The following is a 23,145-nucleotide window of genomic DNA, read 5'->3' on the forward strand; positions in this document are numbered from 1 at the left end:
AAAGAGAGTGGTGGAATTGAGAAGATAAATCGTTTTGAATTTGAAGGGAAACATATCAACTATCAGTCACTTCGTTCAAGTTTGGGCCCTTTTCGAGTTACGTGCCTCTCCCATCATTGCCACTAGCCAGATCACTAAACAATTATGCATAACGCACTGTTTAGTTTCGTCCAATTCCATCACACACTCTTTTTCAACCAAGTTCTGATTGAAGGCAGCACATATTCTTATTTGTAATGGATAATATTCGTTATAATATTGTGAATTATTCAAAATAAGTCATTTATTACTATCAAATATGATGAATACGGAGTATGCAATAACATGATTGCTTTTTTTTTTTTTGAAATAAACCCCAAAGTGGGTTTATAAACTTTCATTCAAATCAAGTTTGGCTAATCTAACAATACAACTCGGAAAAGCCGCATTGTTAAAGAACTCGCTACCCCCTATTGAGCATCGGTGTGCCAATTCATGCGCTACTCTATTACCATTCCTACGAACTAAAGACCAGGAAATAAAACGAAAGTGATTACAATACGAAATGATCTCGCTAATAACTCTATAAAAGTCGCTACGGCCGCTATCCTTCCGTTTGAGAGCATCCACAACCTCTTTGCAGTCACCCTCCATGATGACTTCTCGCACCCCTTCCCGAATCGCCAGCTGCACACCCACCAACATTGCCTCAGCCTCCGCAAGTCTCGGCTCATACGCTTCCCTTCGCCGCTCCGCCCAGCCCCAACTAAGCTGACCCACACTATCCCTGCAAACCACTCCAAGCCCAGTTCCCCCACCCTCTTTTACCCCCGCATCGACATTGATTTTCCATATGTCTCCTTCCGGTGCACTCCATCCTTCCTTCTCCCCCATGGCTCGTTTTTCCTCAACCCCAGCCACACTAGCACCCCCACCCCTACAGCCAACCACACTATCCAACTCCCTCAACAGTTCGCTCACCCTCCTAACCCCCTTCTCCACCCTCACATCTTGATTTTCGAAGACCCATTTGTTCCGCAGCTCCCAGATTGCCCAAACACCGACCATAAACGTAACAATCTCCCTTTCATCGAGCTCCCTTAAGGTATCCTCCACCCACTCCCTCACCCTCTCGTACCCCCTGCTTGGTCGAACCTCCAGTTTTAACCCATCCCACAACCCATTCACCCACCCACAGCCCCTAGCAAGGTGGAGACAAGTCTCCATCTCGCAACAACAAACCGGACATACCGCATCGAAATGCTTCATCCAGGATGCTATATTGTGTTTTGTAGCAATCACGTCATTACAAAACTGCCAGAAAAAGATCTTGATCCGTGGTAGCACATTGGTCCCCCAAACCCGCTTCCATAGCCACTTCTCCCTTGTGTGGTCCGATGGTCCCACCATCAATTCACTCCCACCTGTAAGCGCCTTATATGCCGAACGAACCGTGTACTCACCATTCTTTTCCAAGTCCCAAAGCCAGTCATCCTCTACATTAGGCCTCCCTACTCTAGAGTTCAAGATGCATTCTTGCTCGAATGGGAGAAAAAGAGACCGTACCTTATGCGTGTTCCAGGAGCAACCATCCGCACTCCTAAGTTCAGCCACCACCATATTTGCATCTGCCATGCCACGTGGGGAGATGACCTTCCTCGAGTTCGAACCTATCAGCCATGGATCCCCCCAAACCTTCGTGCTTAAGCCATTACCAACACGTCTCCGCAACCCACACAACAACACTTCTTTAGCCTCGAAAATCCCTCTCCATGTATAACTTGGATTCGTACCAATAACTGACTGCATAAACGACCTATTGGGAAAATATTTACCGCCAAGCACCCTTACCATCAGGCAATCCCGAACCGTTAGCATTCTCCACGCCTGTTTTCCTAGCATTGCGAGATTAAATTCATGAAAATCGCGAAACCCCAGCCCTCCTAGATGTTTGGGTTGGCATAGTTTTTTCCATGCAATCCAAGGAATTTTTCTTTTTCCATTATCCGAACCCCACCAAAAACGTGATACCAAGGAACGGAGTTCGTCACAAAAATTTCCAGGTAGCTTGATGACGCTCATCGCATATGTAGGGATCGATTGGGCCACAGCCTTTATCAGTACCTCCCTACCCGCCTTCGACAAAAGCATACCTTTCCATCCTTGTAATTTCCTACATAACTTGTCACGAATAACCCGAGCAATTACTTGTTTCGAATGTCCCACCACCGTCGGGAGCCCTAAATATTTATCCTGTCCCTCCACGATCCGCACACCCAAGAGGTTAGCAATGTGAAGCTGTCTATCCGGCTTGGTACTACGACTAAAAGAAACGGTCGTCTTGGACAAATTGACCAGCTGCCCCGAAATACCTTCATAATTAGCAAGAATTTCCTTCACCTTTTGAGCCTCCCCCTCCCTAGCCCGAACAAATAAAATGCTGTCATCTGCAAACAGAAGATGAGAGACCTCTGGAGCTCCACTCGCAACCCGAATACCCCGTATAGTTCCACGTTCAACCGCCCTCCTAATCAGCCCCGAAAGGACCTCGGCACATAAAATAAAAAGATAAGGCGATAGAGGATCCCCTTGGCGAAGTCCCCGGCTAGGTCTAAACTCTTCTGTCACCGTCCCATTCACCTTTATAGTAAAAGACACAGACGAAATGCATTTCATCACATTCCTCGTCCAGCCGTCTGCAAAACCCATGCAATTAAGAACTCGCTCTAGGAAGACCCATTCGACTCTATCATAAGCTTTCGCCATATCCAGTTTCAGAGCCATGTGACCGTCTCCTTGTCTAGTATTCTTCATATGATGAAACATTTCAAAGGCTACAAGAATATTATCAGTGATAAGACGACCTGGGGTAAAAGCGGACTGGTTCTCAGATACAATGTCCCCAAGAAATTGCTTCAGTCGATTGGCCAAGACCTTAGACACCAGCTTATACACAACATTACACAAGCTGATGGGGCGGAAGTCAACGATTTTATCGGGCGCCTTTTTCTTTGGAATAAGAACAATTTGAGTTTTATTAAGTCCTGGGGGCATGGGTGCACCACGCAAAATATTCAAGACCGATTTCACAACTAAAAGACCTACTATATGCCAGTAAGTTTGATAAAAAAGACCATTCATACCATCGGGGCCGGGAGCCTTAAGAGGATTCATTTGGCCTAAAGCAGCAAGAACCTCTCCTTCGTTGTAATCGGCTTGTAGAATAGCATTCATACTCCCCGTCACACGATCAGCTACTACCGCAAACAGGTCCTCCTGTAATGAAGGTCCTCCAGTCGAAAACAGGCCCTCAAAGTAGGCCTTAGCAACACCCGCGACAGCAACAGTCCCTACGTGCTCAGTTCCATCGTCATCAATAAGCTTAGCTATGTGGTTTTTCTGTTTTCGCTGGCCTGCTTTCTTGTGGAAGAATTTAGTATTCCGATCTCCTTCTTGTAGCCATAAAGCTCGGGATCTCTGCCGCCAGAAAAGCTCCTCTTGGTGAAGCAAACGAGCACTATCTTTTACCAGCTGTTTACGTTCCTTTATAGCTCTTGCGGACCTGCTACCTTCATTAATACGGCTTAATCTATCTCTTTTAGTACGTAAATCCCGAACAATTTTTCCGATACTAATTCCTTTCCACTTTTGCAACTCTTCAGCACAATCAGAAATAGTCTCCATCAAATCTCCGATACCTTCATTCCACGCCCTCTGAATTGCATCCTCACACCCGGTTTCCCCCACCCAAATCTGTTCAAAGCGGAATAACTTACCCCCTCTCCCTTCATGCTCGGTCCTCCCCTTCAACGAGAGCTGAATCGGGGCGTGGTCCGACCACTCCCTCACAAGATGAGCCAGCTTAGCTCTCGGAAACAACTCGAACCATTTCTCATTTCCCATAGCCCGGTCGATACGCGACTGCCTGTTGTACTCCTCCTCCTGCCCGTTATCATATGTAAAGTCATATCCATCAAAAGCGACATCTCGTAACCCACAATCATCCACCGCCTCACGGAAATTATTCATTTGCCATTTAGGGCGAGTACCCCCTTTCATCTCAGTTGCGTATAAAATTTCATTAAAATCGCCAATGCATAACCATGGAATATCCCCGTTATCTGCCCCCAACATCCTTAGCAGCTCCCATGATAAATGTCGATCATTAACCGACGGCCAGCCGTAAAAGCCGGTCACCCTCCACGTGCCCTCATTTCCCTTAATATCAAATTCCATATAATGAATAGAAGCAGAACGAAACGAACAACTAATCTCCTTATGCCATAAAAAAGCCAAGCCACCCGATCTCCCGACACTATCCACCTCCATCCCGTCATAGTCTACCAAACCAGCTTTAATTCTCCTAAACTCTACACTACTCAGCTTCGTCTCACAAAGGAATATCAGAGACGGAGCTTCCCTACGGACAAGATTACGAAGGCCGCCTACTGCATCGGGGTTGCCCAGCCCCCTGCAGTTAAGGCTCAAGAGTTTCATGATGCCGGGCGGGGTTGAGCTCTCTCAACCTCCGCCTCAGGTATAAAAGCACCCCTGCTTGGTTTTGTTTTTTTCGCCTCCGTCACCATCTCCTGCCCATCCTCATCTCGTCCCCGTTTCTCCCCACTGTGCTCCAGCTCCATCCTATTTCCGAACACTCTTGCCTCTCCTGTCAGTCTTCTCCATGTACGGCTCCTTGCATGACCATCTCCCTCCTCCCTTCCCGACATTTCCTCATCAGTCCCCCCCCATTCCCTTGTCGTGCATACTAGCAGCTATGGATTCAACCACTACCCCACTCTCCCCTCTACCAAACTGAGAAACGGTATCTTCCACAACAATTTGCCCAATCTCCTCCCTTCCCCGTGTCCTTATGTGGTCCCCAGTTCCCCCACCCTTAGGGAATAACTCAGGGTTAGTACTGACAGCGGGTTGACCAACCTGAGTTTGCTCCTCCGCCAAGCCATCACCTCTCTTCCCCTTATGCTTCAGAGCAATCTGTTGGAGTTTGGAAATCATATTAGCAATTACCTCATCCTCTTCCTTCCTCTTCGCTTCAGCTTCAAACACACTCGTTAAGGACCTCGCTTTCTCCCTATTTGGTTCAGCTACCGTTTTAAGCACCTTCCATGGAGAAGCCCTAAGGGTCTCATCAAAACGCAATTCCCCTTCTTCATATGGCCCCTCGTCGCAGTCCTTCTCACCATGTCCAAGAATCCCGCATCCATAGCAATAGATGGGTAGTCTTTCATACTTAACCTTGAATTCCTCCACACGCCCCGATTGAAGACAGATAGAGACATTTGGTTTTAAAGGTCGACGTACATCATGAACAATTCTTAACCGAACAGCTCGCTCCATTTCAGGGAAAGGCGCTTCATCAACACTAATAAATGTGCCCAGTTGAGCTCCTAATCTCCTCCCGTTCTCCTTATTAGTACGTCCCCTTAAAGGTAGGTCGTAAACCCTAGCCCATAGCGGAGCTAAATGCAATGGGACATCCGTCATCTTCCCGTCCAAATTTGGTTCGCTAAAACACCATATGAATTTGTCGAAGTGCCACGGTTGTCCATCGATGATCTTCAATTTATCCTTCTCGTACTGAAATCTAAAGGTGAACGTTTTTTCCTTCGCATCCAACAGTTTTCCCACGATCGTGCCCTTCGAAGACCATAACCTAATCATGGATTCAACTGCCGCCTTTGCGTTAATGGCTTTAGATGACCAGATTTTCCCGATAAGAATGTGATTAGACTCCCCGACTACCTCCTCTCCATCCCCTACATCCCAAACAAAAGTATCACTCTCCCCTACAATCTCCTTACCAGGTCGATGGCTACTATCGCCCCTTCCTTCGAAAGCCATATAAAGAAACAACAAAACTACCAACAGAAAGAAAAAGAGAGAAAACAAAATAGAGAAAACGAACCCTTACAGTCAGGCCGTAAGGATGGATCTTCACAAGCAAGGATGACGCAGAGACAAACCCTAGACGGACTCCCTCATAGAAACCCTAGAGAAGACTCATTTTTTTATTTACCAAGTTTCCTTGGGTTGTTTTGTCGTGATTGAGGAGATTTTAATAACATGATTGCTTTTGATATTGAATGAATTGAGTTATAAACTTGTGATCCACAGCTTGAGATACAGGGAGTATATATAGTAGAGAGCAACGGCCTAGCTAACTAATGTAACAACCTTATACTGACTGATAGCTGTACACTAGTAACCGCCTAACTAACTCTAACTACTTTTCTTATACTCTAACTGACTTGCTTATATATCAATACACCCCCCTCAAGCTGGACTTGGGTTGAACACGAGACCTAGCTTGAGAGATAAGAACTTGTGTTGATCTGCTCCAATTGGTTTTGTCATGATGTCTGCAACTTGCAAACCAGAACGAACATGTTGAGTGAGCAAAAACTCCTCTTGTTGTTTATCCCAAACATAATGACAATCTATGCTTAAATGCTTGGTCTTCTCGTGAAAAACAGGGTTCTGAGCAATATATTATGCTGCCTTGTTATCACAATAAAGAGGAATTGGTTTAGGGGTAATAATTCTCATATCAGCAAGAAGTGCATTCAACCAGACTAATTCTGAGGAAGTATATGACATACTCCTGTATTCTGACTCTGCTGTACTTTTGCTAACCGTCTTCTGCTTTTTAGTCTTCCATGACACAAAGGAATTGCCTAAGAACACGCAGTAACCACTAAGGGACCTGCAACTGTATGCACACTAACCCCAATCTGCATCAGTGTACGCACAAAGACTGAGATCAGATTGTGCACTATACATTAATCCAGTATTGATAGTTCCCTTGAGATACTTGAGAACATGCATAGCAGCCTGCATATGTGGTTCTCTTGGCTGACTCAAAAATTGACTTAAGTGCTGCACAGAGTAGGACAAGTCAGGCCTAGACATATTCAGATACAACAACCGCCCAATAAATCTTCTGTACTGCTCAGGTTCTTCCAACACAGTGCCTTGATCAATAGAAAGCTTCGGTCCTCTGGGCATAGGGAATGAAGTTGGGGCACAATTTTCCATGTTCAGATCAGACAAAATATCCAATATATACTTCCTTTGATTAACCATAATACCTGTCTGATTCCTAGAAATTTCGAGACCCAAAAAATATCTCATGAAACCTAGATCCTTGATAGAAAAGGCTGCATCTAAACCTTCCTTAATGGCCACTATCTCAGAGTCAGAAGTACCAGTGATAATCAGATCATCAACATATACCAGAATAAGAAGAAAAGACTGTGTTGCTGGATTAAATCTTATAAATAAAGAATATCTTGCCTAGATTAGACAAATCCAATGTTGACCAAATGCTTAGATATCTCTTTATTTCACTGCCTTGATGCTTGCTTTAAGCCATAGAGGGACCTTCTCAGTCTGCAAACATGCCCTGGATTGACTTTGTACCCTTCCGGTGGCTTCATATAAACTTCCTCATCCAAAAACCCATGCAAGAATGCATTATTTATGTCTAATTGATGCAAATTCCAACTTCTTGCAGCAGCTACAGCTAACAAAGTTCGTATTGTTGTGAACTTTGCTACAGGAGAAAAAGTATCAGTATAGTCTTTATCCTTTACTTGACTATACCCTTTGGCCACTAATCTGGCTTTAAACCTCTCTATACTTCCATATTGCTTGTATTTTATCTTGAAAATCCATTTGGAACCAATGGCTTTGTGTCCTTCTGGTAATGGAACAATATCCTAAGTCTTGTTGTCTTCTAGGACGTGAATTTCTTTATCTATTGCTGCAACCCATCTTTGATCTTGACTTGCTTGCTTGAATGTGTATGGTTCAGGCTCTTGAATGACATTGCTTAGGGAATGAATATAATCTGGAGCAAAATCTTGTATCTGATTCAACATTATAGTGCTAAAAACCTCAGCATGGGCCGCATTTGCTGTTTTGAGATTGCATTGATAATCCTGAAACCTAGGTGGAATGACCCTAGGCCTAGTAGACTTTTTAATTTCCTCTGAATGAGGAACTTGCCTCTGCCTACTATTTCTTCTACCTGGTGCAATGGTAGAATTAGGAATGTTTCCTGCAACAGAAGTCTGAGGTGCCTCATTGCTAGTGGACTGAGTTACTTCAGAATTCCTGTCATTGTTAGTGGAAGAAATATGAACCAATATACTAGATGTTGCTGGATTTACCAGGTCAACATCAACCTGACTATCAGCAGGCAAGGTCTTAAAAGGAAACTTATCCTCTTGAAAGACTACATCTCTGCTTACAAACGTTTTATGTGTCAATAGATCATACCATCTAAAGCCTTTTTTATTGTGTGGATAGCCAATAAAAATGCAATGTCTTGCACGAGTACCCAATTTATCTTTATAAGTTGGAGGCATAGTAGAATAACAACTACAACCAAACACTTTTAAGTCATCATATTTAGGTTTGACCTTGAATAACAACTCGTAAGGGATCTTCCAAGACAAAACAGATGAAGGCATAAGATTAACTAGATGAGTTGCAGTCAAAATACAATCCCCTCAAAACTTTATAGGTAAGCCAGAGTGTATTTTGATTGCCCTAGCACTATCAAGCAAATGCCTATGTTTTATCTCTACACGCCCATTTTGTTTAGGAGTTCCTATAACACTGGTCTGATGTAATAAACCCTTGGACTTAAACAATGTACCACATACTTGATCCAGAAACTCAGTACCATTATCACTTCGTATAACCTTTAATTTAGCATCAAATTGAGCCTCAATGTAATCAAAGAAATTTTTAATTAATTCAGGCACCTGATCTTTAGTTTGAAAAAGAATTGTCCAAGTATTTCTAGAATAATCATCAAGTATAGTAAGAAAGGAACGAGCCCCTGATAAGGAGGGTGTCTTATAAGGACCCCAAACATCCATGTGAAGCAAGGCAAAACAAGAAGAAGCTATAGAGTAACTGATAGGAAATGGCAACCTATGATGTTTAGCCAAAATGCAAGTATCACAAGAAACTTTCTGTTTATTATTAGATATGGCACTGGGTATAATGTTTCTTAGCTTTGCATATCCAATATGACCAAGTCTGTTATGAACTATCTGAGTATTTACATTAGTAGTAGAAATGTTATTAGCAACATTAGGAAAAAAACTGACAGCCTGTTCATTATGTGATTCAGTTATTACATTCAATACTACATCCTTGATAACAAACTTTATTATACTACTAAAATCCTGATATCTGTATAGGTTCCTACTCTTCTTCCCACTGCCACAGTTTTCTTACTTGAATGGTCATGAAAAACACATTTTTTTGAAAAAATCCACAGTAGACAAACAGTTGTTATCAATGAGTTTGCTAACTGAAAGCAAATTTTGTTTGAAATCAGGAATTAACATTACTTTATCTAAAACAATATCATCATTCAACTTAATATCTCCTAACAAGTAAACAAGCTTGATAGTCCCATCAGGCAGTCCAACAGAAACAGGTTTCTTTAGCTTTCTGACATTATGCAACAACTTAACATTAAAAGTAATATGATCAGATGCTCATGTATCTATGATCCAGTCATGCATATATGAATTACTATTAATAGAATTAACTTGAGAGGCAGACATTATACCTGCAAAATTAGCAGTAGATGGACCTGCCTGATTTTCTGACAACCTCTTCATGACTTGATCAATAACAGAAGTAACCAACCCATCCAATGTACCAGCATCAAATGATGTAGACCCTCCTTGTGACTTGTAAGCAGCTTTGACTTGATCTTCAACAAGCTCATCCAGTGGGGAGTCTTCATCACAGAGCTCAATATTATTCGCTGACTTCTTGAAACTGTTGGGTTTCTTGGGATACTTGTTACTGGACACCTTACCCTTTCCTTTGTTATTCTTGTCAGCAGGAAAACCAATCAACCTATAGCATTTCTCAATTTTATGCCCTAACTTTCTACATTAAGCACATTCTTGAATCCTGAAACAATCTTCCAAATTATGATTGGTCATGTCACAATGACTACAATACTTCTTGCTTTTACTGGTAGATGCTTTCTTGTGCCCTTCAACTTGCTTGTATGAGGCATATACAGTAGTCTCAGTAAGAACCTCAACTGATTCAGTAACTTGCTTTTGCTTCTCAATCTTCTGAAGCATTCCCAGTGCTTTGTTGATGGATGGCAGTGGATCCAAAAACAAAATCTGAGTACCAATGTTATCATACCCACCATTGAGACCCATCAGAAATTATATGAGCTTACTGTTGTTTTCCCTTTCCTGCATCCTTTTGAATAAAGAACATGTACAAGAGTTGCACTTCCCACAAGAACAACTTGGTAGAGGATCCAAGCTATCTAAATTCTCCCAACTTGACTTAAGCTTGCTGTAATACTCCATCAGAGAATAATTTCCGTGACTGATATCTCCCATATCCTTAGTAAGTTGGTAATCTCGATGGAATTTGCCTGACCATATCGTTCATACAATTTTGACCAAAGTTGTCGTGCAGATGTGACATACTTCAAATTATCTCTGGTGGTTTTATCCAAGGAATTCAAGATCCAGCGAATCTATTGTCTGTACTTCTTGTGAGTGGTTGCAGGTTTGGGGTTTGAATCATCAAGAAAAGACTCCTTATTCTTAGACGCCAATGCCATCAGAACTTCCTGCTTCCATCCCAGAAAGTCAGCACCATCAAAAAGAAATGTTGTAAGATGAGAAGTAGGTTGATCAACAATTGACAGAAAAAGTGGATTATCATAGAAATCATAACCAGATGAATCAGTGGGAGTTGATTTAGGCATCGTGATTCTTGATGTTGAAGATTAGAGAAGGCGTATGAAAGATTTGAAGACGAATTTCTGAAAAAGATAAGAAATTATGATGAATGTATGAATACAATGTTGAAGATATGAAGAATTGATGATGAAGAAGATGAAGATATGAAGGAATTGATAATGAAGATATGAAGGAATTGATGATGAAGATATGAAGAAATTTATGCGGAAGCTTATGAATTAACCAGAATCGATTAGGTGTCTGATACCATATCAAATATGATGAATTTGCAATAACATGATTACTTTTTATATTGAATGAATTGAATTATAAACTTGTGATCCACAGCTTGAGATACAAGGAGTATATATAGTAGCAGTTCATAGACTATATATCTGAGGTAGTACCTCTTATTGTTTATTTTCTGAGTATTATTTAAAAGTTTTTGAGTTCTGTTTTAGTATAAAGTTTTTGAGCACATTTACTAAAACATTACACTAAAAAAATATAATATTGCTCAAAAACTATATTTATAAAAACGTAATATGCTCAGAAAAAATGTGTATATGCTCAAAAACTACGCATCTGAGGTACTACCTCAGATGCGTAATCCTTTTTCTCTATATAGTAGAGAGCAATGACCTAGCTAACTAATGTAACAATCTTACACTGACTGATAGTTGTACACTAGTAACCGCCTAACTAACTCTAACTACTTTTCTTATACTCTAACTGACTTGCTTATATAATCAATAATTACTTCTTAAACACTTTGATTTTATTTTAGCCATTTATATATGTGATATTTAACCCATCACTAAAAAACTTACGTATAACACAAATAATAATATCTCATTGATACTTTTTGTCTGAGCTAACAACAAATTTAACTCCTCATAATCTTAAAAAAAAAACATAAACATATTACCTCTTATTCTAAATAACCCTCCATATTTTCTTTCCATCTATTCACAATACCTTTCCTACTTCTATTTTGGGAAAATATTTGTGTGGTCCAAATTTAATTATCACAAATTCTTAAGAGATGGAGTAGTTTGTTTCCATCTACTCAGTATAAGAGGGAGTATATACTTCCCTCTTAAATAAGAATAATTTGTGTTGTTTCTATATACACGTTCATTTTCCTATTTTCGACCAATTTGTTCTCTCCATCACCCGTTTTATTTGTTTGTCTTTAATTTTGGTATAAAGATCAAGAAAAAATAAGGGAGTTATTATGATTATTTTTAATGGATGAAAAGTAGATAATTATGTTGATCAAATTACAATTAAAAAATCATTGTGATATCAAAAATTAAACTAATGAAAGAAACATCGTGAAAGTGATATAGGTAAACAAATAATCATTAAGGCCATGTTTTTTCCGGTTGATAAGAGTTGAACTAAACTGAATAGAGCTAAACCGTGTCAAGATAAGAGTTAATTTGTCAAGAATTGAGTTAAACTAAAATGCCAGAAAGAACAGGTTGCTAAAACTCTCTCTCTCTTCCTCTCTTCTCTCTAAAAAACCCTAACCTTTATCAAACAAATCTTGGGCTTCCATCGACTATTGATCGATGGTAAGCCCCCCAAAAAGATTTATTTATCAATTTTTAGTATGAAACTTTATGAATTAATCAATAAAAGTCTCCCTTTTGGTGAGATCCGTTTGTCTCTATTTTCAGAGTTTTTTCAGTCCTTGTTTTTCTAGGTTTTAGTTCTATTGGGGGTCGCTCCTTATATGGTGAAGATGCAGAAGATCAGTTTCGTAATATATCGTTATATGGTATTACATATGTTGTCGATATGTTGGTTGCACTCAATTTGGTCAGATGAAATCGTCTCTCGTCAAGGCTCAAGATCCTATGATCCTCTTGTGAAAAGCTGTTTGCGGCGATATGATAGAGGACGTGCTTTGGAGCAATTCAAATTTACAGATCTTTCTTTGAAAAAGATTTTATTTTATTTGGTTTTAGTCGAGTTGTATCCGTTCAAATTTGACACATGTTGTAGATGTCGTGTGATTATTTATTAATGAATTGATCTTTTCTTTAAAAAAAATGTCAGAACGAACATAGCCTAAATAGACAGATGAGTGATAATGACGTTTTTAAGGCAAATCAAATGTACATAAATTGCCATGGGATAAATTGCAATTCCTTTGTACAATCAACCAATATTTTCGACCCTCTCAGTTCCGGTCATTTTTTTACCCTTGATTTTGGCACAAATACCAAGGAAAGAGGATAGAATCAATTATTAGATAACAAGTGGACCAAGGTCCTGTTTGGTAAACGACATATTGGCAATTTTTAGCATATTAAAGAGTTTTAGCATGTTTGACAAGTCAATATGCTGATTTTAGCGTTTGATAAATAGCATATTTAAATAGCATATTTGGGGTCAATATGATATTTTACAACATGCAGCTTACTCCAACATATTGGTTAGCATATTCTGAACTAGGAAATTTTACTACATTTACAAAAAAACTAACAATCTACTAATGGTAATCTGCATGTTACCAAACACTCAAATTAATTATACTAATTATAATATGCTAGTCAAACCTTCTGTTAAAATATGGCATTCATAATTTGCCTCTGCAATCTGCTTAAACTAAAATTAATCCGCCGTTTACCAAACATGGCCCAAACCCAATGTAGATGACCAATATCAAAGACATTTCTAAAATAGAAAGTTAAAAATTAACCAAGACACCAAACAATAAAATAGGTAAATAAATAACGAGATGAAGGGAATAATTTACAAGAACGGATTTCAAAATAATGTGACATATTATTTCAAAAAAATTCAAGTACTTATATGCAAGTAACCAAACCGACCCCTAAATATGAGTTTGTCTTAGGGTTTTTTTGTCAAACACAACCTTTAAAAAACTTTTTTTCCAAACACCACCTTTAGAAAAAAAGTTTGTCAAACACAACCTTTAATAATTTTTTTTTGTCAAACACGACATTTTGGCCAAAGTGGGGTAAATTGATGTATAAAGTAAGGCTGATCACATGGGGTTGATGTAAGTAAAAGTAGGATGTTTCCGTTGGTCAATTCACTCCTATTGAACCACCGCTGCAACCAACGACCACCACAAACAACACAACTACGATATACCCTGCATTCCCTTCAACCTACATACCAAAATTCAGACCAAACAAAACATCATAACTCCATTAAAAGACCCTCGAAGACCCCTCTAACAACCCGTTGTAAACCCAAACTTCTAACATTTTCCCTGACCACCCTTAGTTTACGCACCAATCGCCCCCACATAAAGCAACCTTTGGCTACCTTGTTGACAACTCCTAGAAAGTATGTACTCCCACCTTTCCAACGAGTACAATAACACCTCAAACCGACCTCATTTGCTATCTCAAATATAGACTAAAAGTCATCACATTGCAAGAGGTCAGGAAGTTGTCAGAATCCGGCCAAAAAGTCATGTTTGACAAACAAAAAATTACTAAAGGTTGTGCTTGACAAACTCTTTTTTTGAAAGGTGGTATTTGGAAAAAAAAAAGTTTTTTAAATGCTGTTTTTGACGAAAAACCCTTAAATCTTACAAAACTTTAAAACATAGTAGGGGCAAATCTGGAAAGACAGTCTACGGAGTACTAAATCCCGCCTAAAACATTTGAGATTATTCTTTCACATAATCAAACCTATCCAAAACTCCACCCTTTCAGTTCCCAAATAAAACCTTGGAAATATTTGCCTCATTAATTCATCATCATCCTTAGTAGATTTGAATCGACGCACAAATGGCGGAAAAAGGAGAAAATAATTGGCCAGCAATAGGAATCGATCTCGGAACAACATACTCATGTTTAGGTGTATGGCAACCGGAGCAAGGTCGAGTCGATATCATTACCAACGACTTAGGAAACCGGACGACGCCGTCTTGGATTGCATTCAACCAACACGAGCGGCTTATCGGTGAAGCCGCCAAAAATCAAGTCGCCGTTAATGCCTCTAATACTATCTTTGGTTTGTTCTCATTCTTTTTTCAATGCTTTCAGTGACGGAACTAGGGGTCTAGCATGGTAGTTGAATACGACGCCGTCTTCGGTTGCATTCAACCAACATGATGGTTGATTTTATTTACTTCTCCGACTATTCATACTATTGAGTGAGCTTTTAGATGAAATACTCCCTCCGTTCGAATCATTTGATTACATTTGTAAGGGGTATTTTAAATTTTAATCAAAAGTAAATAAATGATTGGAAAAAAAGTTTTTTTTTTTTTTTTTTTTTTTTTTTTTTTTTTGCAAGTAAGGGAAATGACCTTCCTTTCAAACCTTATTGGATCCGCCTAGTCAGAACTATGACGAGTGTCTTTACACCAGAGATCATAAGGAGATGTGGTTTGGGCTAAAAAAGTTCTCTTTTGTTAGACTGGATATGTTTATAAAGTCATTGAATGATTTTCATTTTTATTTAGAAGTTTAAATCACAAAATAATGATTGATAAGTAAGTGCATTAAAAAGAAGAAATATATGTAGGCCATACTCCCTTTATTTCAATCATTTATTTATCTTTAATTAAAATAACTTTCACAAAGAATAAAAAAAAATAGACAAATGTTTGGAGGCGGAGGGAGTACAAATCTAATGTGCTATCTATAAATTGTTTTCGGAGGTGGAGGGAGTTTTGGGGGTGGGTGGGGTGAGCACAACAGGGGTTGGATCGCCAGCGACAAGGTTGGAATGGTGGTGCCCGATGCGTGGTACTTCCTCCGTTCCGATCATATGTTTACACTTCCTTTATTTTGTGAGGGGAAATAAAGGAAGTGTAAACATACGATCGGAACGGAGGGAGTATTTCTTAAATGAAAAATCACTAATACTTGTGTACGATAGTTTTACACAAATATATTAGTATAAAACCACAAGTTAATTGATTTAAATTAAATAAATCCTTAAAATAACTATTTAAAGTAAGTTATTTATTGGGTTTACATGTAAAACTGTTTTATATGAGACTCTCGTTTTCAACCCAATTGAAGGAACTGTGCATAGTTGTCACATTTACCCTGTCATATGCCAAACACAAAATCTCATTTGTGACGGCAATATCCGTCATAAGCTTGTGACGGGATTAGCCCGTCACAAGCAAGACGCTTTGCCAAAACCTCCAAAGCACTGAGGTGTTTAGTACATAATCGTCTGATTATTTATTCTTTTAGCCGTATTAGCTATGTAAAACTGAGAGTTACGCATCCATAGCTGTATTTTAACGATTCTGCTGTTGCTTACACGCTCTCTGGATTTATTTGCTGAAGGAGTTATTATATCTGTTTTGTAGGAGTATTTCACATTTTCGTTAACTGTTCCTAGCTTATGAAACGACTATGTTTCGTTACTTTAATTGTTTGCGTAGACTACTGAACTATAGATTCACAATTACTGAATTATATACAGATTCAAAGAGGCTTATCGGCAAGAAATTCAGTGACACTAGTGTACAGAATGATATGAAGGTCTGGCCATTCAAAGTGATCGCCACTCCTGATTCCGACTACGGAAAGAATCCTTTGATTGTGGTCACTTACAAAGGTGAAGATAAGCAATTCTCTCCTGAGGAAATCTCATCGATGTTACTTTCCAAGATGAAGGAGATAGCCGAGGCGTATCTTGGTTCTGAAGTAAAACATGCTGTTGTCACTGTCCCTGCCTACTTCAACAATGCTCAACGTCAAGCCACTAAAGATGCTGCCACCATTGCCGGGCTTAATGTCTTGCGCATCATCAACGAGCCCACAGCAGCCGCTATAGCTTATGGTCTCAACCATTCTGTTGATGGTGCCTCGAAAAACGTCTTGGTTTTTGATCTTGGTGGAGGGACCTTTGATGTTTCATTGGTTACCATTGGAAATGATGCCTTTGAAGTGAAAGCTGTTAGTGGAGATACCCATCTCGGTGGGCAAGACTTCGACAACAGAATGGTGAATCATTTTGCTGCTGAATTTCAAAGGAAACATAATAAAGACATGACTGGAAATCCGAGAGCTATTAGTAGGCTAAGAGCTGCCTGTGAAAAGGCAAAGCGACTGCTTTCTTCGACTGTTGAGACAGTTATTGATATCGATTGCCTTTTTGATGGACTTGATTTCTCTTCCACCATAACTCGTGCTCGCTTTGAAAAAATGAACATGGACTTATTTTCAGACTGTATCACCCCTGTCCAAACTTGTTTAAACGATGCTAAGATGGAGAAGAGCGATGTTCATGACGTTGTTCTAGTGGGTGGGTCAACCCGGATACCTAAGGTACAACAATTGTTGCAAGATTTTTTCGAGGGAAAGGAAGTTTGCAAAAGCATTAACCCAGATGAAGCTATTGCTGTTGGAGCTGCTTTTCATGCGGCTGCATTGGCTGGTATGAGTATTGGTAGAAATTCTGTTATTGTTGACGTGGCTCCGCTATCTCTTGGGATTGAGACCGAATCCGGTGGTTTTAGTGTTATTATTCCTCGAAACACAACTTTACCTACGAACATGGTCAGAGGCTTTCAAACTGCGTATGACAACCAAGCAAGTGTTGATATCGCAGTATACGAAGGGGAGGAGCCAGTTGCTAAAGAGAACAACTTATTGGGTGAATTTCGTTTGTACAACATTCCTCCAGCTCCGAGAGGAGTCCAAAAGACGGATGTTTGTTTCAATATTGATGTAGATGGTATTCTGACTGTGTCGGCCCAACTTCGTGGGTCGGACAATAAGGAGCAAATCACTATTACCAATCACAGTGGGCGGTTACCAAAAAAAGAAATCGAAAAGATGAAATCTGATGCTAAGAAGTACAAAGACGAAGAAGAAGAGCGCAAAAAGGCGTCCAAGGCCAAAAATAGGCTGGAGAGTTATGTACTTGAGTCAAAGGGAAGACTTAGAAGTTGTGGGATGAAGATAGGGAGAAAGGAGAAGAGGAAGTTGGGGGATGCTATCGAGCAGGCGACTAAATGGCTTGACTGGAATCACTTGTTGTTTGATACGGCTAAGATCGACGACAAAATGAAGGAGGTTGAGAGCATATGCGAGCCTATTTTCGAGAATATGCATCAAGGCAATGCTGCTGATCTTGTTGATGACAATTCTAGAGTGAAAATTGAAATTGTGGAGCTTGATTAAACTTCAATTAGCCTTTCACTTCTATGTGGTTTGTACTGTTGTGTTTGGATCTTTTGTTAGTTTTGCAAACATCAGCTGTCTAAGTTGGCCACTAAAATGTCTTACCGATGATTGTATTTTGCATTCCCGTCTTATTCAAACTAACAATGATCAAACTTCATACTCCATGAGAACAAAATATTCACTCATTAACAACATTCAAGATAACAATGACCAAAATTACAGATCTTTTCATTTTAATTTGTGTTAAGATGATAATAGTAATAATAATAATACTAATAATAATATGCCCTAAGTTCTAGACAGCATAAAACCCTAAGAACACAATACATAACTTTATTCTTTTCCGTCAAACCTTCAATGACATCATCGTCGTTTTTTCCCTGCATTGTTTGATCACTTAGGACACCATCAATTATGACACCATCAAATATTGTGCCGTAAACCATTTTTTTTCACAAAAATGTTGTTTTTATAAGAGTAAATTAAAAATTACTCCCTTTTAAAATCCTTTTTTCTAAAATTACTCCCTTATATAATTTTTTTCTAAAATTACTCCCTTAATATGCATTTTTATCAAAAATTGCTTCAAAACTTCAATTTAGGTGACTTATTACTTCTGTTTTTGAACTTATTTTCCATTGTTATATGTTTCAAAGCATAAATTGGCTAAGACACAAACGAAAGAAGTTCATAAAATGACGGAATAAATAACTTAAGTTGGTGTTTTGAAGCAATTTTTGATAAAAGTACATTTTAAGGGAGTAATTTTAGGAAAAAATTATATAAGGGAGTAATTTTAAAAAACTGGATTTTAAAAGGGAGTAATTTTTAATTTACTCTTTTTATAATGTTCCTACTGTAATTTTTGTAAAGATTTTAAGATTGAAATGATAGAAAATAGAGAGGAAATGGATGGAAATTGCTTAGTCATGCATGGAAGATGATAGTGGTGATGTAGAGGAAGTGGGCGTACACAGAAGAAAGAAAGAGAAATCAGAAGCATTTAATGCATTGTCTATTGAATACTAATAATTGACATTAAATTAATCCGCAAGTACACTGTACACAAATGCTATTATTCTAATGTTTAAAGTACGGTGCAACCGTGCAATAACCGACTCAACCAACTGTTTGTTCTCCATTCATGTAATGGACCCGATATCACTTTGACACAATATGGTATATATTTGACTCATCGCAAGCTTGCGACGGATATCTCCGTCACAAATGAGAATTTGTGTTTTTTTTATTAATGTATACGCCGTACTCTATACTACATACACATCATATGAAATTGTGCACTACACTTGCCGGCTTGTCGAAGCATCTTAACGGATTTTTGTCTAATGTAGTACGTTGCTACTCTGATTAAAGGTCACATTCAGGAGCGTTGTAACAAATTCAAGGCCTTCAATGCCAGAAAGAACAAGGGAAAAACAAAGGTGACTGGTCTTCCCAGAACCGCTAACAATACTTACACATCCTGTGCAGATCAAGATGAAGACTATATTGATGTTACACCTCTTGATGATCATTCTGCCTTGGTTCCTCACCCCACTGGAAAGTCAAATGCTGATCAAGTTCATCCAGAATTGGTGCAGAATATTGTGGATTCAGTCATGGCAAAGGTTCTCAAGGTTATTTCTGATAAGTCAGTAGCTGAAGTTACTCCTCTGCAATCTTCTGTTCATTCTATTTCTGTTAATTTGAATTGGATAATTGATACATGTGCATCAGATCATATGGTTACTAATACGGAGTATTAGCTTACTGTCTGATGTAAAGAATTTGTTTAAGCCTGTTCATATGTCTTTACCTGATGGTTCAGTTAAGATAGTTCACAAGGCAGGTACAGTCAGATTGACATCTAAAATTACTTTAGGTAGTGTTTGGAAAAACGGAATTGATTTCATTTTCAGGATTTCAATTGTAGAAATTGAAATGTTTGAATTCAATTTCAAATCCAATTCCAAAATTGCGTTTGGGAAACCCGTGGAATTGGAATTGGAATTGAATTTGGGCGAGACGGATATGGGTCGAGACCATTGGATGTTTTATATTTGAAAAAATTAAATATTGCCTCGAAAAATATTTGCGATCGGAAAAAATATCATAAATAAAAATATTATGACGAAATTTGCGTCACGAAATAAAACGTAAGAAGTCATGGAATTGAAATGACTAGTATATGGTAGGTATTTGAAAACCCCAAATTTTAACTAGCTTGGAATTGATAAGGAATTGAGTCAATTCCTATTCCAATTCCAAATTCTAGGAGTTCCCAAACATTTGAAATGTCTTAATTACGGAATTCTATTCCAATTCAAGGTTCCCAACATACCATATGGTAATTTTTTTACAAATACCTCTAAATTTAAGGTAACGGTGTCGGGGGATCACATTACGATTCGGAAGTGGAGGCAACGATCGTGTGAACCGTTCTTTGAATGGGGTGTGGAATCGAGGCAACCTTGAGTGTCTGTTTGTTCCCCCTGGATTGGTGCTTGCATCAGAAGGCAACAGTGTCTGTGACTGTTGCCTAACGTCATTGATTGGAGCCTCCTCATCCTCAAATACAAAGTCTTTTCTCACAAGACCTATCTCAAATTCGTCATCTTCATCATCTTCATCATCTTCTCCGTCGTTTTGTACCTGTCCAAGAATGCTAGATTCATCAAATATGACATGGACACTTTCTTCAATTAGCATGGTTCGTTTGTTATAAACTTTATAGGCCTTGCTATGGTCGGAATAACCAATAAAAACCGCTTCATCACTACGTGGATCAAATTTACCCAAGTTGTCTTTACCATTGTTGTGAACAAAGCATTTGCTCCCAAAGCATCTAAAATATGAGATATTGGGTTTTCTACCACGTAAAATTTCATAGGGTGTTTTATTGATTATGCTTCTTATCATGACTCGATTATGAATATAGCAAGCGGTGTTTACCGCTTCGCCCAAAAGTCTCTAGGCAATTTACTACACAACAACATGGTTCTAGCCATACTTTCAAGGGTCCTATTCATTCGTTCGACCACTCCATTTTGTTGTGGTGTTCTAGGAGCCGAAAAATTATGGTCTACACCATTGTCATTACAATAAGCGCTAAATGATGAATTTTCGAATTCGGTTCCATGATCGATTCTTATGGAAACAAGTTTGAAATCAAGTTTGTTTTGAATCTTTTTCAACCAAATTAAAAACTCATCAAATGCCTCACTCTTGGAACTCAAGAAAAGTGCCCAAACAAACCTAGAATAATCATCAACAATGACACACACATAACGACTACCTCCTCTACTTCTAGTTCTCATTGGACCACATAAGTCGATATGCAAAAGTTGTAATGGGCGAAGAGTACTCACGATTCTTTTAGACTTAAATGAACTTCTAACATGTTTACATCTAGCACATTCATCACATACTTTATCAAACTCAAATTTCATGTTAGGAAATCCTTCTACCAAGTCAAGTCTTTTAAGAGTGTGAAGAGTTTTAGCACTAACATGTCCAAACCTTTTGTGCCACAACCAAGGATCATTTTTCATTACACTCATGCATGACATGGTATGACCGGACAACGTGTTTAAGTCGGTTAAGTAAACATCTTTGACACGTCTCCCTTCGAGAATAATTTCATGAGTTGTGGCATCAATTATTCGACACAAATTAGAACTAAATTCCACAATATTACCTTTATCACAAAGTTGAGAAATGCTAAGGAGATTATGTTTCAAACCTTTGACAAGCCGCACATTGTCGACACAAAGTAACGATGACTTACCGACCTTTCCAATGCCTATTATTTCACCTTTCTTGTCGTCGCCAAAAGTTACCTTGCCACCATCATAAGCTTCTAGTGAGAGGAATTGGCTTCTATCTCCCGTCATATGACGAGAACATCCACTATCCAAGTACCAATTGCGGCCGCCTCTCACCAAGCCCTACACAAGATTAGACTTTGAGTTTAGGAACCCAAATAAATTTGGGTCCCTTTTTATCCTTTGCATTTCGCAACAAATCTTTTCTAATCCAAACTTGTTTTACAACCTTAATATTTTTATTAATGTCATTATGTCTTTTCTTGCAAGCATTAAAGACATGACCGGTTTTACCACAATAGTTGCAAATGATGTACTCGGGAAGACCAACATATTTCCTTCTTCTAAAGTCGGTTTGAGTTGGATCCGGTTTTCGAGGCAATGGATCGATGACTGTTCCATTTGAAACCAAGACCGGCGGTTTTATCACATCTCTTGGACTGGTTAGTGAGGAAATTTAAGACATTTTGACTTCCTTCCCAATTTTTAGACACATTCTTAGCTTCAACAAGTTCTCCTTTTAATTCTTCGACTTTAAAGGTGAGATACTTGTTTCTTTCTTTAGAGTTTTCTAACTCTTTCTTCATCAAAACGTACTCGGATTTCAATTCCATGAAACTTTCAGATTTTTGTTGAACATTAAGCTTAAGACTCGATATGCAACTATCTAAATGAACAATTTTTGATCTAGATGAGCTACATTCGGGAGATTCATTTTGAATTTTGACAAGTTTTTCATGAAGTATTCTAATCTCCCTCTTGTAGGCATCTAGGTTGACTTTGAGACACTCATTCTCTTTAGATAAATTAGTGACTAGTTCATTTGACACTTCCTTGACATTGTCGAGAGGCTTGATCGAGACACTGTTGTTTTAAGTTCTTCTATCTCATCAACTAAGTCATCAATTACACCTTTAGATATGGATTGTTCATTTAGAAGTTCATCACGTTCTTTAGTTATCATGGACATCTGTAAAATCAGAGTGGTATTGACATTCTCAAGATCAGAAACATCATTGGGGTTCGACCTAAGACACTTTAGTTCGTTTGACAACTCCTTGTTCAATTTATTTACTCTTTTCACTTCATCAGAGGCAACAATTGACTGTCTGTCTTTGCCTTAAGTTCACTTTTAAGATGAAAGTTTTCTTGAGCAATTTCTTCTATTTCATCTTGCATGAGATCCAATTTTTCAGTTTGTGAACGACACTTATCAAAGAGTTTGTCAAGAAGCTTACATACTTTTTCTTTGGAGTAAGTCCTAGCTTTGGCTTTTAGAAGTTTTACCTCATTGTCGGAATCGGAGTCGGAATCGTCGGGGTGAGCCATAAGACATCTAAGATGCTCGGTTTTAGAGGGTTTTGAGACTTTGTCCTTGAGACGACTTGTAAGACACATTTTAGCCTCTAATTCCTCCTCGATGATTTC

At 38.8% G+C, this 23,145-nt stretch overlaps 1 protein-coding gene across 1 annotated transcript; it reads left to right on the plus strand.

Annotated features, from left to right (window-relative positions):
• Positions 1–14,436: 14,436 nt before the first annotated feature.
• Positions 14,437–17,896, plus strand: LOC141594099 (heat shock cognate 70 kDa protein-like). The gene is made up of 2 exons (XM_074414294.1): positions 14,437–14,750; positions 16,185–17,896. The coding sequence occupies exons 1-2, from the start codon at positions 14,525–14,527 to the stop codon at positions 17,888–17,890; spliced, it is 1,932 nt and encodes a 643-aa protein (XP_074270395.1). The 5' UTR covers positions 14,437–14,524; the 3' UTR covers positions 17,891–17,896.
• The last annotated feature ends 5,249 nt before the right edge of the window (positions 17,897–23,145 follow it).

The sequence above is a fragment of the Silene latifolia genome, chromosome 8, assembly GCF_048544455.1.
Source record: "Silene latifolia isolate original U9 population chromosome 8, ASM4854445v1, whole genome shotgun sequence".
Classification (NCBI taxonomy): Eukaryota; Viridiplantae; Streptophyta; class Magnoliopsida; order Caryophyllales; family Caryophyllaceae; genus Silene; species Silene latifolia.